Raw genomic sequence first — 15,111 nt, 5'->3', positions numbered from 1 at the left:
CCCTACCCTGAGGGCTAGGAGCGCCACCCCGCCTGTGTCCCACGGGCACTGCGCTCACTGAGAGCAGCCACCAGCTTCCTCCTCACCTGATGCTCCCTCATTACCAGCCAGAATCACCTTGAGGATCAGGGGGGTGAGTGGCTAAGGGCTGCCCGTAATAACATTATACCCAAGAAAATAATTGCATCTAATTCAACAATTACTGAATATTTCAGGGTCTATCATAGCACATCTATTTTATTCAACACTCACTGCTCCTTCTTCTTCCAGAATGCGGTTATAATTAGTAGACTTTTCAAAGGCAACAATGTCTCCACTGTGACATAACAGATAAGAGAGAGAGAATTTTAGTTAGACCCTTATTTCTGAGCTCAGGCATAAAGGTTCTTTTGCAGTGAGGTTATTTTGGGTGGGGAATACCGTCCATAGGGTTGCAAAGAATCGGAACCGACTGAGCACACAGCACACACACATACACACACACACACACACACACACACAACTTTGATTTCAAAACCCTCCTCCAAGTTTCTCTCCACAACTGCTGATTATCACCTGCTTAAGGTTTTTTTAAATTCGTTTGTATAACTGTGACAACCACAAATTTATTTTTAAAAGTTTATTCCCTTCAGAAGCAAGAATATGATATCCTCATGCTTAGAACTTGCTCTGGTGAGAAAAGAAAAATCATTATGCAGATGAGGTCTTCTATTTTCTGATTTGGAGCTTTGAAAATGATCAACTTAGAAATGATAATATCTTCTGAGTCAATGGATGGGGCAGGGCACTTTCACAGAACAGGGAAACTGAGAAGGAATAATATGTAAGGTCCATGTCACCACAGCAAGTGGGTTCACATGTCACCTTGGAGAGAAGATTCTATACATCATGGAGAATAGATTCAGTTCTGCGCATGTGGTGTGAGGTAGCAGACCAACACTCTGCTTCTGCTTCTGGACGCAAGTGCATGGTCTTCAAGGCAGGGATGGCCTGGGATGGTGGTGGTCAGAAGGAAGTGGAGGAAAATGGCATTCATCTCACGCAGGAAGGTCCTTCATCCCCTCCAAGCCTCTCTAAAGTCCCAGGAGCTCTCCCTTGATCTTAGGTTTGGGTCAGTCCATTCTCGAACAGTCACGTACGGATGTGAAAGCTGGACCATAAAAGAAGGCTGAGCGCTGAAGAACTGATGCTTTCAAACTGTGGTGCTAGAGAAGACTCTTGAGAGTCCCTTGGACAGCAAGGAGATCAAACCAGTCAATCCTAAAGGAAATCAACCCTGAATATTCACTGGAAGGACTGATACTGAAGCTGAAGCTTCAATACTTAGGCCACCTGATGCAAAGAGCCAACTCCCCAGCAGCAGAAGTGAGCGACAGAGGATGAGATGGTTAGACAGCATCACCGACTCAATGGACATGAATTTGAGCAAGCTCCGGGAGATACTGAAGGACCGGGAAGCCTGCTGAGCTACAGTCCATGGGGTTGCAGAGTCGGATACGACTTAGTGACTGAACAACAACAAAATAGGTGTCAAATCACCACAACAGAAACAAAGCCAGGGCGCAGGAGTTACCTGGAGGTGAGAGGCCCGGAGAGGTCACTCGGCTTCCCTGTGGGCTGTCCTCACAGGCAGGGCCCAGGCGGTTAAGATTTAACTGCTGGGGGACAAGGGAGGGCCAGCCTGGGAAGGAGGCGGCAGCTAACTCCACAACAGAACAGGTATCCTTGGCTGCTCTTTCTAGTGCCACTTGAGCTCTGAGAGCCTCAATTTTCCACCCAATGAAGGGGAAGGAAGGGGTAGGTTCCATCCCTTAGTTGGGAAGAGCCCCTGGAGAAGGAAATGGCAATCCACTACAGTATTCTTGCCTAGAGAATTCCATGGATAGAGGAGCATGGCAGGCTATGGTCCATGGAGTCGCAAAGAGTTGGATACCAGCTAGCGTCTAAACAATAACAATCTCCCACCACTAAAAGAACTTTTCCAACCCCCAGAGCCTGTAACCTTCGCTCAGAGTCTCCAGGGGGTGCACCAAGGTTAGAGGATTCTCCCAGCCTCACAAAGGAGGTCAGAGGAAGGTCAGGGTCCCTCCTGGGTCCTGCAGACTGTCTGCTTCAGTGTAGACACATAAAAAACACATTTGACTTTAATTAGCTTTTACGATCAATTTGGCTAAAAAGGGTCCAGCGTAAGAGGGCTGGACATCATTATATGCCACACGACTCAGCCTTTTTTTTTTTCCTTTCCTCGGAAAATCTCAAGTGTTGTGTTAGCTTAATACGCTTTCTGGCATACAACTTTCTTCTAGCTTAACTACAATTTGCATCCACATTCTCAGGTTCTGACATCATTTGTCATTAATCCAGACTTTCGTTTGCATCATTTTGGCATCATCATTTGCCCTTGCAAATCACCCTAACAGCAGTGAAACAACAACGTGAAGCAAGCACAAAGGTAAGAAGATAAAAATGTAATAAAACCGAATTCACGTCCCGGACTTGTTCAGCCTCAGACTGCGGAGGGAAGGTGTTTCATCTTCTCATCGTCGAAGGACTTCATTTCCATTTTTACTCAAAGAACATGAATCAACGACTCTGTTTTTGGTTAGCAGTGTGTGTTAGTTGCTCAGTTGTGTCTGACCCTGCGACCACCAGGCTCCTCGGTCCATGGGATTTTCCAGGCAAGAATCCTGGAGTAGGTGGCTATTTCCCTCCTCCAGGGGATCTTCCTGACCCAGGGAATGAACTTGGGCAAGACACCCTTAACTTGTTTTTTAAATTTTAGGCCGTGCCATGCTGCATGTGGGGTCTTAGTTCCCCAACCAGGAACTGAACTTGTGCCCCCTGCATTGGGAGCTCAGAGTCTTAACCACTGGGCTACCAGGGAAGCCTCTCAACTTGATATATTTTTTTCCCACTTAATTTTTTTATCAACTTGATACTTTTACATCTCAAGTTAAATAGTCAATGTATGTATTCATATCAGGATAGGTCTTATGATTGCAAAAAGCTTTACTTAATATACTTTTGATCACACTAAGCACATAGACAATGACACTAATGACTAAAATGTACTGAGCATTTATGCATCGCTGAGTGCCTTATTCACTCCCCCTTACTCCTCACAACGATCCAGTAGGTAGCGGATAATAATTCATTATTTTCCCCAGTTACGTACAGGAAACAAGAAACAATTCCCAGAGCCAGAAACCCAGCTCTGACTTCACATCTTCATCACTATTACCTCCTCTTCCACGCTTCCATCTTTTAAGACAGGGGTCCCCCAACCTCCGGGAGCTAATGCTGGATGACCCGGGGTGTAACTGATGCAATAATAATAGACATAGAGTGCACAGGAGATGCAGCGCGCTCGAACCATCCCGAAACCATCTCCCACCTCAGTCCATGGAAAAACTGTCTTCCATGAGACTGGTCTCTGGTGCCAAAGAGGTTGGGGACCACTGCTGTAAGACACACGTATGTGTGATAATGAATAATGTACACGAGGAGGGCAAAGGAAGATGAGAGGGTTTTGAAACAAAGTGGAAAAGAGCAACTTAAAAAATTTTTATTTTATATTGGAGTATAGCTGATTAACGGTGTTGTGTTAGCTTCAGGTATACAGCGAAGTGATTCAGTTTTATAGACATACATATATACACACATATACATGTGTCTACTGGTTTTCAAATTCTTTCCCCATTTAGCTTATTACTAATATTGAGCAGAGTTCCCTGTGCTATTCAGTGGGTCCTCACTGGTTATTTTATTTTATATTGGCACATAGTTGATTAACAAAGTTGACTTAGTTTTAGGCGTGTAGCCAAGGGATTCAGTTATACACATACATATATCTACTCTTTTTCATTCTTTTCCCATTTAGGAAGAACAGCCTTCTTTTTAAACTGGATTGGCTGAGTGTGGCTGAGTAGCGTGGATTCCTTATTTTCTGTGCTGGGGGCTGTTGCTTTTACATTGCTTAACTCTATTCCCATTAGATTTTTATGGGCAACTTAATTACAAAATGATGATCTAACGGGACACCTTTGAAACTGCTGAAAGTCTATCGTTCACAAGGGAAAACAGCAACCGGAAGCCAGGCCTCCTCGGCAGATGGCATGCCACCTTGTCTGGGCGTCTGGGCTGGAGAGGAGAATGTGAAGGGTGCTTTGAACAGGTGAGATGGTTTGGGAGCTTCATCTGCTTTTCAAATCTCCCCCCAGCAAGGGTGCAGTCCAGGGCGGGATCCTCCACACCTATGTTTTGTGAGCTGCTAGACAACAACCAGGTAATGCCTATTTTTTTTAAAAAAAACAAAACACCTTAACAAGTTCCAACCAGCCTTGCAAAGCACAGGGTGGACACGGCCCAAGTGCGGGTTGCAACTTGGACCCCTGATTATACCTGAGGAGGAGGCCGCCAGGGACTCAGCAGAGCCCTGCTGTGAGGGGAGGGCTGGCCCCAGGAGGGTTTATCTCCTGCAGGCGCTGGGGCCACATGGACTCCACGGGAAAGACTCCACAGAGTCACCGAGATGTTCTGGGTCTGTGGTGCCCACGGTCGCTTGGCTGACGGCTCCCTTGAACTCGCCCTCCCAGGGTGATGAATGTGAAAGATAAACCGGAGCCTTTCTGCTCCCTTGGGCACAACCAGCCAGCCATGGACCCAAGGTCCTGGGTTCTGCAGGCTGCCAGGCAGCCCCCTGAGTTCATGAGCTGGCAGAGGAACAAAGGCACAGAAAACAAAGGCAGGCGTGACTCAGGAAGGCCCAATTTTAGAAGCTTTTTACAGGCTTTTAATATGCTAAGTTGGAAAAGCTGAGTGAGTGTGTGTGTGTGTGTGTGTGTCAGTGTGTGTGTTTGTGTGTGTGCGTGTGTGTGGACTGGGGGACAGATGAGGGCAAGGGCTAGTTTTCATATGTCCTGAGAGAAACCTGGGCCTCTGTCCCACTAATCTCAGAAGTCACATTAGATAGACCAGGGTCTCATCTATTTGGAAAATGACAAAGTTTTCCTTGTGATATGTCAGCCAGGAATGGTGTTTAGGAGGTAGAGAATAAACACGTTAAGCAGAGCTGTTTCTCTAGATGTGACGACGACACACACTCTCTCTCCATTTCCCTCCCCTTCCCCTGACGATAACAGAGCATTTTATACTTTGGCCTCCATCCTCCAAGAATTTCTAGGTCAGCGCTTAGACCTTGGTCCAGAGCTCAGTCCGGCTGCCAGCTAAACAAGACTGGGATCTGGGGAGGTCTGTTCCCTGTATAAAGATGTTACCCTGGAGAGGGGAGCAGGGCAGGAGTACCCTGGAGTTAGGAAAGGGCTCCTTTGCATCTGGCACACGCTGCATATTTATAGTCATTTTCCTAAAAAAAAAAAAAAAAAAAAGCCTCAAGCTGCTCGTTGGTTTTGCAGATCAAATCTTGGTCTCTTCTTGGAAACACTGCCTCAGCAGTTTTCAGTGGGACCCACCACAACATGGTCGTCCACCCCGGTCCGCCCTCACCTCCAGGGAAAACAGACGCTGCAGACGCCGGGGCTCCCGGGCTGCTTGCTCCTGGGCCGCCTGTGAGGAGTCCAGTGAAAGATGTCCCTGGCTAGGGATCCTGTCCTCCTGCTAAGCCGCTGGCGTCAGGGACAGGGCGTGGTGGGTGGTGGCAGAGAGCTGACAGTAGAGTTTCTCATCTGAAAGGGCTCTGAGGGATGGTATGAGGAGACAAGGAGGAGACAGGGGCTTATCTCAAGACTAAACTGATTGTAATTAGATTACCTGCTTTTTCTGCAGTGCCTGGTGGTGGCAGTGATGAGAAAGTGAAAAACCCCCAGAGTCCCTTAAAGCCACCAGCCTGGCTCCCAGCCAAATCTCTATGCTGATGCTCTCATCCGAGGTTTCCATTTCTTTCCTTAACATGAGGTCCAGACAAAAAAAAAAAAACACAACACAAGATGCCCTTGAAAAATCCAGATGCCTTTTCCTTCCTGAGGCAAATATTAGCAGGAAAGTGCTAATCAGACCTCAGTTGCCTGCACCCTCAGAGAAGCGCCTGGCTCACTGGAGCCGTCACTCTGGGGAACAAGGAAGATGCTGGTCTGTGGTTGGCTGGGGGATCCCCTCCGGGTTCTGAATGCAAGTGAGCTCTAACAGCGGGACCTGAGGGTGTGCCCTGGGCGGACACAGCGACCTGCCTACTTCCAGGTGTGTGAGGACAGAGGGGGAGTGCTTGGTTAGGGCACAGGTGAACATCTGTGCTACCTGTCCAGCCCCCCGGCCCCCAACACACACACACACACACACACACACACACACACACACACACACACAGGCCAGAGTGAGGAGGGCTCTGAGACTCAGGGACAATCTGGACTCTAACTGCCGAAGCGGGAATGGACGCCAGCAGAAGACGCTGGCAGAAGACTGGCCACTTCCTAGGACCTGCCATCACGTGTTTTCCTGGACTGAAGGGTCAGGCTTGATTCATGATTTGTAATGTAGGTAGCAGGGGTAAGAAATCACTCAGGGTCCCGAGCTGAGCGCCCTGCGCTAACAGCAGGCCCCCCCGCCAGCAGTCTGTTTTACACACATACAGTATCTGTACGTCAGTCCTCCTCTCTCAGTTCACCCCGCCCTCCCCTTCCCCTGCTGTGTCCACATGTCTGTTCTGTATGTCTGTGTCTCTACCCCTGCCCTGCAAATAGGTTCATCACCACCGTTTTTCTAGATCTCACATATATGTGTTAATATACGGTATTGTTTTTCTTTTTCTGACTCCACTCTGTGATGACCTAGAGGGGTGGAGATGGGGCGAGGGGAAAGGAGGGAGGTCCAAGAGGGAGGGGATATATGAATACCTATGGCTGACTCATTTCATTGTACAGCAGAAACCAACACAACACTATTAAGCAATTATACTCCAATAAAAAATAAAATAATCATTCAGAGAGCTCCATTTTACCTCTGCCTGATCTCCCCCAATGGTGACATCCTGCCAAACTCGAGTACAATATCACAATCTGGGTTTTGACACTGATACAAATTCACTGATCTCACTCGGATTTCCCAAGTCTTACTTAAACTCATTTTTGCATGTGGGCATGTAGCTCGCCTATGGAAACGCTTGCCTCCGGCACCGCGGCTGAGACAGTGCGTGTCTCATCACAAGGTGACGGTGGCTGCACCATCTCTTGCTCCCTCAGCCCAACGTTCCTAACTCCCAGCAAGGAGGAAGCTGTCCTCCATTCCAGAAATTCTGCCATTTCACAAATATCACATGATATCACTTATTTGTGGAACCTGAAATATGACACAAACAAACAAATCCACAAGACATACACAGGGTCACAGACATAGAGAACAGGCTTGACGCAAAGACAAGGAGGGTGGGGGAGGGATGGATTTGGGGGGTGGGATCAGCGGATGTAAACTATTATATACAGGGTGGATAAACACGGTCCTGCTGTAGAGCGCAGGGAGCTGTAGTCAATATTCTGTGATAAACCATAATGGAAAAGAATATGAAAACGTGTGTGTGTGTGTGTGTGTGTGTGTGTGTGAATCATTTTGCTCTACACTTGAAAACTAACACAACATTGTGAATCAACTACCCTTCAACTAGAAAGGAAGAAAAAACTTTGTCATTTCAAAATGTTTTATAAACGAAATCACACAGTATGGAACCCTTTGAGATGGTTTCCGCCCCCCTGCTCCCCACTCTGTAATTCCCTGGGGATTCATCCAAGCGGTTGGACGGATAGCTGGACTGAGAGAGAAGGAATGACGTCTTGCAAGGATGGGATGATGGGGAGCCAAGACAGACACGCATTTGATTGATGTCCTCAGAGCAAAGCGAGCATGGCTGAAACCAAGGCTGTGCATTCGGGAGGAACTGGCAACATGGATGAGAAGTGCCTACCGAAGGAGCTGGGGACGGTCACCAGTCTGGGAAGAGGGGGCTGTAGGCTCTACACAGGAGGTAAGAGCAAGCTCCTGAGATTTCCAAGCAAGAGAGAGGAAAACTGAAGAACTAGGGGCAGGTTAGTCTCATGGCTGTGTTCAGACAGTGGTGAGGTGAAGGGAGGGAGCTTACACAGGACCCATGAAAATAATCTTGATGTGAGATGACGAGGACACACAGGAAACATCTGTAACCAGGAAGAGCCATCAGGAGATCCAGGAGAGGAGAATTAACAGGACTTGTGACCTGGGGAGTCAGGGAGGGCTCTGGGGTGACCCTCTGCATAGGTTCTATCTCTTGGGATTTGAGGGTGTCACGAGGCAGAGGTGACGGGAGGGAGAGAATGAAGTTAAAGTTCTGCATCTTCAGTGGGAGGGGCCAATGGGTCCTCTGCATGGAAACGTCCAGGAGATGGCCAAATAGAACATCCCTCGGGGTGGGTGAGATGAGGAGCAGGAGAAGTGATTCAGAAGGAGGACTCGTCCATGGAGGGAGCGGCAGGTGAAAGAAAAGAAGGCGGTGTCCTGGGGTCAAAGCGTAGGAAAAGCATCATTAATGATGAAGCGCCCGGTATCTGGGAGATGCCTGTCCTGGTGGGGAGGGGAGAGGTCAGGAGACCAAGAAGGGCTCATTCTAGGGAAGGGACTGGATGACTCAGAGTCCTGAGGGCTAAAGGAAATTTCAAGAAGGACGTGGCCAATTCTGTCAAATTTGACAGAGGAGAAGAACAAAGATGGTGCAAAATGGCCCTGGCTGTTGAGATGATGATGAAAATGATCCATAACTGAGGAAATGAATGCGGTACACGTTTCTCTGGCAGACGATGTTGCCAGAGATTGACGTTGTCCATGTCAGAGGTGTGCTGATGTGACGTGCATGCTTCAAAGAGCCAATTCAAGTCAAAGCAAGTACCAATGGTCCTAATAGGAATCAGGCTATGACCAAGACCAAAATACCTAAGTGACAGGTACTAACCTGGGGCACCTTTTTTCACCCAGAAGGTAGCAATACTGGGCATAGAAGAAAGAACTTCTCTTGATACAGATTCCATCGTAATGATACCTGAAAAATAAACACGGTCTTAAAGATGGTATCAAATCACTAAGTGGGTTTTAGAGAAGAGACAGGACAGACTAGCCAAGGAAGACTTAGAGCTGTTCTCTGGGTTTCATCATTGACCCCATTTAGCAGGAAAAGCTAGTCAGTCATTCAGCCTGACCAGGCTCTGGTAGGTGGACCATTTCATACTATCTCACACGCATCGGCTTTGAAGCAAGTACGTGTATGTCCTCCTCTGCTTTCCCGACTTATGACACTTGAATCTGAGGGATGCCACAGGGAAAGCCTCCTGTCATCTCTGCCACTGACCTCAAAGAAATGCAGACCAAGGCCAGTGTTCCCTCTGCTGAATGGACTCAGGTTCTCAAACCCCCAGAAGGAAGTTTGGTTCCTCCTCTGCTAAGCCCAGGAAAGGCAGCAGCTTGTATGGGCTCATAGCAGCCCAACAAACTTTTTTTTTCAAATTAACTATTGCCCAATGCTTAACTTGGCAAACACTTCCCATGCCTTCAACTCCTTCATGGGTGGCAAGTCCTTCCCTAACTTGGCTTCTGTCCCTTCTTAGTGATTTCTGGCTCTCACTGATTTCTCCTGACTTTTCTTGATTTAAAACAAACAACAAGTAACAATGATAACAGTGATAATTGTAACAGGATGCACCCGATAATGCTGGAATTTCCTTTTGTGTTAAAAATATCACCTGGGTACCTTGGTTTCTTGAATATAATTCAAATATGTGAATTAGATGGAACACTTAGCAATTTTAGTTCAAAGAGTAATTAAAATAGTTTTATTGTTCTAGGGCTATCATTACTTAACTATTAGACATTTACATGTCTAAACACTGAAAGTGTTGAAACAGAAAAATACACTGTGACTTTTTACTTTAACACAATCTCTTGAGAAAACAGAGACTCAAATTCAGTTCTGGCATCATCTGAATTGTACCAGGCACTGGGAATTTCATTTAATTATGGAAATTCTTTGGGAAGACTTGATATTTATAGTTTGTTTAGTTTTGCACTTTTTGATCATCCATTTTGTGATTTTTCAAAATGTGTGTTTTTAACATTTAGAATAAAACCAAAACGATCAACCTACCTGGCACTGCCTCTTGTTCCCAGCCTCCGGGTGCCAAGATCAGGGAAAACCAAGTGCACGAGCTAAAAGAATAAGTTAGATTTAAAGTTGCAATTTTAAACTTTAGAAATAGAACTTTCAGCTTCATCTCTTGCCATGTTTAAACTGTATTCCCTCTTTTCTAATCATAAAGAAAATATAAATAAATGAAATATGGAATAATCAGACAAGTATAAAGAAGAAAACACAGCACTCCAAGGAAACCACCATGTAAACTCCAACGCAGCTCATTCCTGACTTTTTCCCAAAGCCTCGCTGTGCGAGTGGATTCTGCAAGTCTACACTGGAAATACTGGCATCGTCACAATTCTTGTGTCAGCAGCTCTGCTTTCCACTTTCTTCCCCTACCTTGTACTGTAAACATTTCCCCTTGTCATTAAAAATCCTCTAAAACCAGGGCATTACTAACACTGCAAAACAGTCCATCATGCTACTTTCCTTTTTCCAATGTGATTGGCATTTTAAAATTTATTCATTTACTTTTCATTTGAAAGATTTGGCTAGCAAATGTTACAAAATATTAAATGAGAGCTACTTCTGACTCAATGTTTCATCTCCCCATCAGTTATTTATTTATTTTTGGCCATGCCAAGTGGCTGTGGAATCTTAAGTTTTCCAACCAGGGATCAAACCTGCATTGGGAAGGCAGAGTCCTAACCACTGGACCACCAGGGAAGTCCCCATCCCCATTATCTTTTTTTAAAAAAATTTTACTTATTTTTAATTGAAGGATGATTGCTTTACAGTATCTGTGTTGGTTTCTGTCAAACATCAACATGGATCAGCCATAGGTATACACGTCTCTTCCTTCTTGAGCCTCCCTCCCACCTCCCTCCCTACACACTATCTTTCTGATGTACATTGTTAGCACTGATATGATATCTATTACCAATTATATTTTTTAAAAACCAGAAGTTTGTTCTGTCTAAAGGTCTGTGACAAACACAGTATCCAAATGCATGACTGTTGGAAAGGGAAATCCTGTATTCTGGTAAAATTACAAAACTACAGAGCAGGAGGGCAGGATGTTCCAGGCGGCCATGTAATGATTTCTTCCATATTCTCTATGTCTCTGGGTCTGCCTTCCTCTCTCTTTTATTCTCAGCTTCCAAGTGGGAGGGTTGGATGTCATGAAACATTTCTCCTGCCTGTCTCTTCCTACAGGAAGGCTCCCCTACTTCCGCTCGCCCCGCTGGACCGGGTGTGGAGGCACAGAAAGGGAGAGGAGGGCAGGTCTGGAACGTTATTTTTTTTCCTTATTCACTTTACATATATTTTAATTGGAGTATAATTGCTTTCGGTCTGGCACAATTAACATCAAAGTCATGAGGCCAAATCAAGGAAGGAGAACCGCAACAGACATGAAACCGTTGACAGGAGAGCTCCCTCAGAGGCTCCCTCAGAAGCTCCCTCCCTCAGAGCCTCAGGGCTTCCCTCCCTCACAGCTGCCTCAGACTCCCCCTCACTCAGAGCTCCCTCAGACCCTCTCTTCCTCAGAACTAGCTCCGACCAACTAACCTCCAGAGCTCCCTCACCCTCACACCCTTTTCCACTCAGAGCTCCCAAGGACCCTTCCTCACTCAGAGCTCCCCTGACGCCTCTTCATCGTGGCTCCCTCTGAGCTTCCCTCAATCAAAGCTGTCTCAAAAAAGTCCCTCTTTAAGAGATCCCACAAAGTCTCTCTCTTTCACAGCTCCCTCAGACCATCAGACCCTCTCTTGCTCAGTGCTCCCTCAGAGTCTCTCTGGATCAGAGCCCCCTCAGACCACCAGCCCATCCCTCACTCCAGCTCCCCCAGAGCCGTGCTCCCTCAGGACTCCCCCAGAGCTGTGCTCCCCCAGACTCTCTCTCCCTCAGTGCTCCCCCAGATTTGCTCCCTCAGAGCCTCTCTCCCACACTGGCCCCTCAGACCCTGTCTTACTCAGGGCTCCCTCAGAGCCTCTCTGGATCAGAGCTCCCTCAAAGCCTCCCTTTCTCAGCACTCCCTCAGAGTCTCTGGATCAGAGCCCCCTCAGACCCTCAGACCCTCTCACTCAGAGCTCCCTGAAAGCCTGGCTCCCTCAGCCAGCCCTCCCTCCCTCAGAGCCTTGCTCTCTCAGCACTCCTGCAGACCTTATCTTGCTCACAGCTCCCTCAGAGCCTCTCCCTCAGAGCTCCCTCAGATCACCCCTTGACCTGTGAAGAGTGGGTAGGATGGGGTAGTGCAATTACCTCAGACCCTGGGGAAGAAGATTCAAGAATTAGCATCAAGGACTGATGTTGAGGCCCCTGCGTTCAACGTCTGGCTTGGGTACAGGACTCCAAGTCAATGAGAGACAGCTGGCCAGTGGCTTTGGGGGCAGGCTGAGGAGTGTGGTCGCTGCCCTGCCTCCAACACACCCACAGCCTGTTCAAGACAAAAATGGCTGAGAAGTTTCCACAGCCAGACGCTGGCCACAAGTGATAAAGAGCTGACAGGTAGGGGACTTCCCCGGCAGTCCTGGGGTAAAGAGTTCACCTTCCAATACAGTGGATGTGGGTTTGATTCCTGGTCAGGAAGCTAAGACCCCACATGTTTCGTTGCCAAAAAACCAAAACATGAAACAGAAGCATTAATGTAACAAGTTCAATAAAAAACTTTTAAGAAAATTTTAAAAAATGGCCCATATTAAAAAAAAAAATCATAAAAAAAAACAGAGCTGACAGGTGAGAAGGCCCAGATTCTGCCTAGCAAGGCCCCAGGATGGGCAGTCAGGCTTTGGAATGAGTCATTCACTAAAGCCAGGGATGCATTCTAGAACATTCTCAAGGGTTGCTCTGCAAAAGCCCCTTGGGGGACCAGGAGACAAGGGTCTGCCTAGCCCCCAAATGTGAAGAAGTGTGGTAGAAATTTTCTGTCCACTTTTACTTCTCCCAAAACCCAGAGAGGTGGTGGGAGAGGGGAGGGAGGAAAAGGAGGTCCCCATTCCTAGTAGTCTGCTCATGAGAAACCTTGCTGGAGGATTGGGGAAACCATTCCACTTTAACTCAGAGTGTGTGGATGTCACATGCGGCTGGACCTTGTTAGACAGGTACCCTTTGGTAAACCAGAATGACAATGGGGCTTTGTATTACCCAACATTTCTAGGGAGGTCAGGCTGCATTTCTGGACAATGAGGCCACGGCCAACATTTGCCTTCTTATTTTGTACACGTTTCTTGATCTCCACATTTTCTATTAAGGGAATGTATTATTTCATAATCAGAAAAGCATCAGGAAATGTTACTTTAAAAAAAATGAAGTCAGCGTTTGGGAAGTTTCCTCATCCTCGTAAGCCTGTTACTTGCACTGGGAGTGAGATGACCCGTCATGTACCCGGGACTGTGGAGCAGAGCAAGAAACACCCCAACATCTGCACAGGAACTTGTGTGGAACCTGGAATCAACTCCATTCCCAGGGGAAGAGGCAGGAAGTGAGAAGTGGGTATTTTGCTATTTCTCTTGTAAACAAGCTTTGGGATCACATCCTTTTCCCCTTCCTCTCCCTTCTTTGAGTCACAGATTCAGCAACTCAGAGTCCCTTTCCAAGACCAGCACCACTGAACTGGCTCATTCTTTGGGCAAATTCCCAACAGGAACTGAAAGCCAGGACCCCAGTGTCTTGGGGGATGGATTTGAAAGGAAGTCGGAAGATCAAAAACACTGGACAAATGCCCGCGATCATACCGGAGGCTCTTTTTAACACTTTCTTTGGAACACTGCAGTGGGACCACCCTGGATGAGAAACGACTGAGAAGGAAATTGAAGAGAGGTTTTGAACAGGAGCCTTAGGTTTCTTAAAAAAGGAGGCAGGGATGATCCAGAGCCCAAATGTGTCAAGCTCAAGTCACCCCACTCCCATCTGATAAGGCTGCCAGATAAGGAAAGTGCTGTAGTGCCAGGATGCCCAGACTCAAAAGCCTTAGAGGAAGTGTCCCAATATGTTGAGTGATGAAAGGGCAAAATGTGGGCTGAATGATAAGACAGCTGGGGAGTTCCTGGTGGGTTGGAAGACCTCACCCAGAGACATTCAGGGAGCTCCAGAGCCTAACACCTCATTCGTGCCCACATCACTTTTGATTTATTGAGGGAGGGCTACGTGTGAGCTTCAGCAGCTGACACAGCTGGATGACTCTGAGTCTAGAAGATTCAGCAGGTCAGAACTAAGAAGCTACAACTTGGAATAAGGAAACAGCCACTCTTGGGTTCCAACACCCATCTGCTTGACAATAATCTGATAACAAGGACAAGACATTCTATTTATCTGGAGTGTTTCAGTTTACAAAGCAGTTTTGGGAGGCCTGTGCCCAGTCTCTCGGTGTTGTCCGACTTTTTTGCAACCCCCAGGACTGTAGCCCACCAGGCTCCTCTGTCCATGGGATTTCCCAGGCAAGAATACAGGAGTGGGTTGCCATTTCCTACCCCAGAGGATCTTCCCAACCCAGGAATTGAAGCTGCATCTCTTGTGTCTCCTGCATTGGCAAATGGATTCTTCATCATTGAGCCACCTTACTTCTAACTCGTGTGTAAAAAAAAATGGTGATTAAAAATAGTGATAAAAAAAAAAAACTTTTGCTGACCACAAGCTTTAAATGAAACCAACATAATGGCAGGGAAGGATAAAAGGGTTAGTACCCAAACAAGTAAAACAAAATAAAAATAAAAGCTCCGTCCTGAGCCCTCCTGAGACACTGAGTTGTACCCTTGGGGAACCTATCTTTGAAGAGAAACACCAATACATTGAAGTCATAATGAAACAAATGGGCAGGGAAGTTAAAAGTTGGGAGCCAAGAATATTCAGTGGAGAAGTGAATATCAGTGCTTTGGAAACATCACTGGAATTCACAGAATTGCCCATGGGTTCTCAATGGGAGCCCAACAGGAGCCATCATTTCAGAAAATGATGTCAAATAACCCAGCAGCTTGCAAATTCACCCCCAGACACACACCCAAGAGAACAGCTCC

The 15,111-nt window shown here is 46.9% G+C and overlaps 1 protein-coding gene across 3 annotated transcripts in view; it reads right to left on the bottom strand.

The window, feature by feature from the left end:
• Window positions 1-15,111, bottom strand: part of RFX8 (regulatory factor X8) — a 52,096-nt gene that overhangs the window by 27,765 nt on the left and 9,220 nt on the right. For 2 of the 3 annotated variants that reach the window (XM_069580574.1, XM_069580575.1), the window contains exons 3-5: window positions 10,112-10,173; window positions 8,927-9,013; window positions 253-316 (exon numbers count right to left, since the gene is read on the bottom strand). In XM_069580574.1, the coding sequence (XP_069436675.1) occupies window positions 253-316; window positions 8,927-9,013; window positions 10,112-10,173 (213 nt within the window). The remainder of the gene's footprint in view (window positions 1-252; window positions 317-8,926; window positions 9,014-10,111; window positions 10,174-15,111) is intronic. The other variant, XM_069580577.1, reaches the window with a different exon arrangement.

The sequence above is a fragment of the Ovis canadensis genome, chromosome 3, assembly GCF_042477335.2.
Source record: "Ovis canadensis isolate MfBH-ARS-UI-01 breed Bighorn chromosome 3, ARS-UI_OviCan_v2, whole genome shotgun sequence".
Classification (NCBI taxonomy): Eukaryota; Metazoa; Chordata; class Mammalia; order Artiodactyla; family Bovidae; genus Ovis; species Ovis canadensis.
This window is presented reverse-complemented; position numbering and strand designations above follow the sequence as displayed.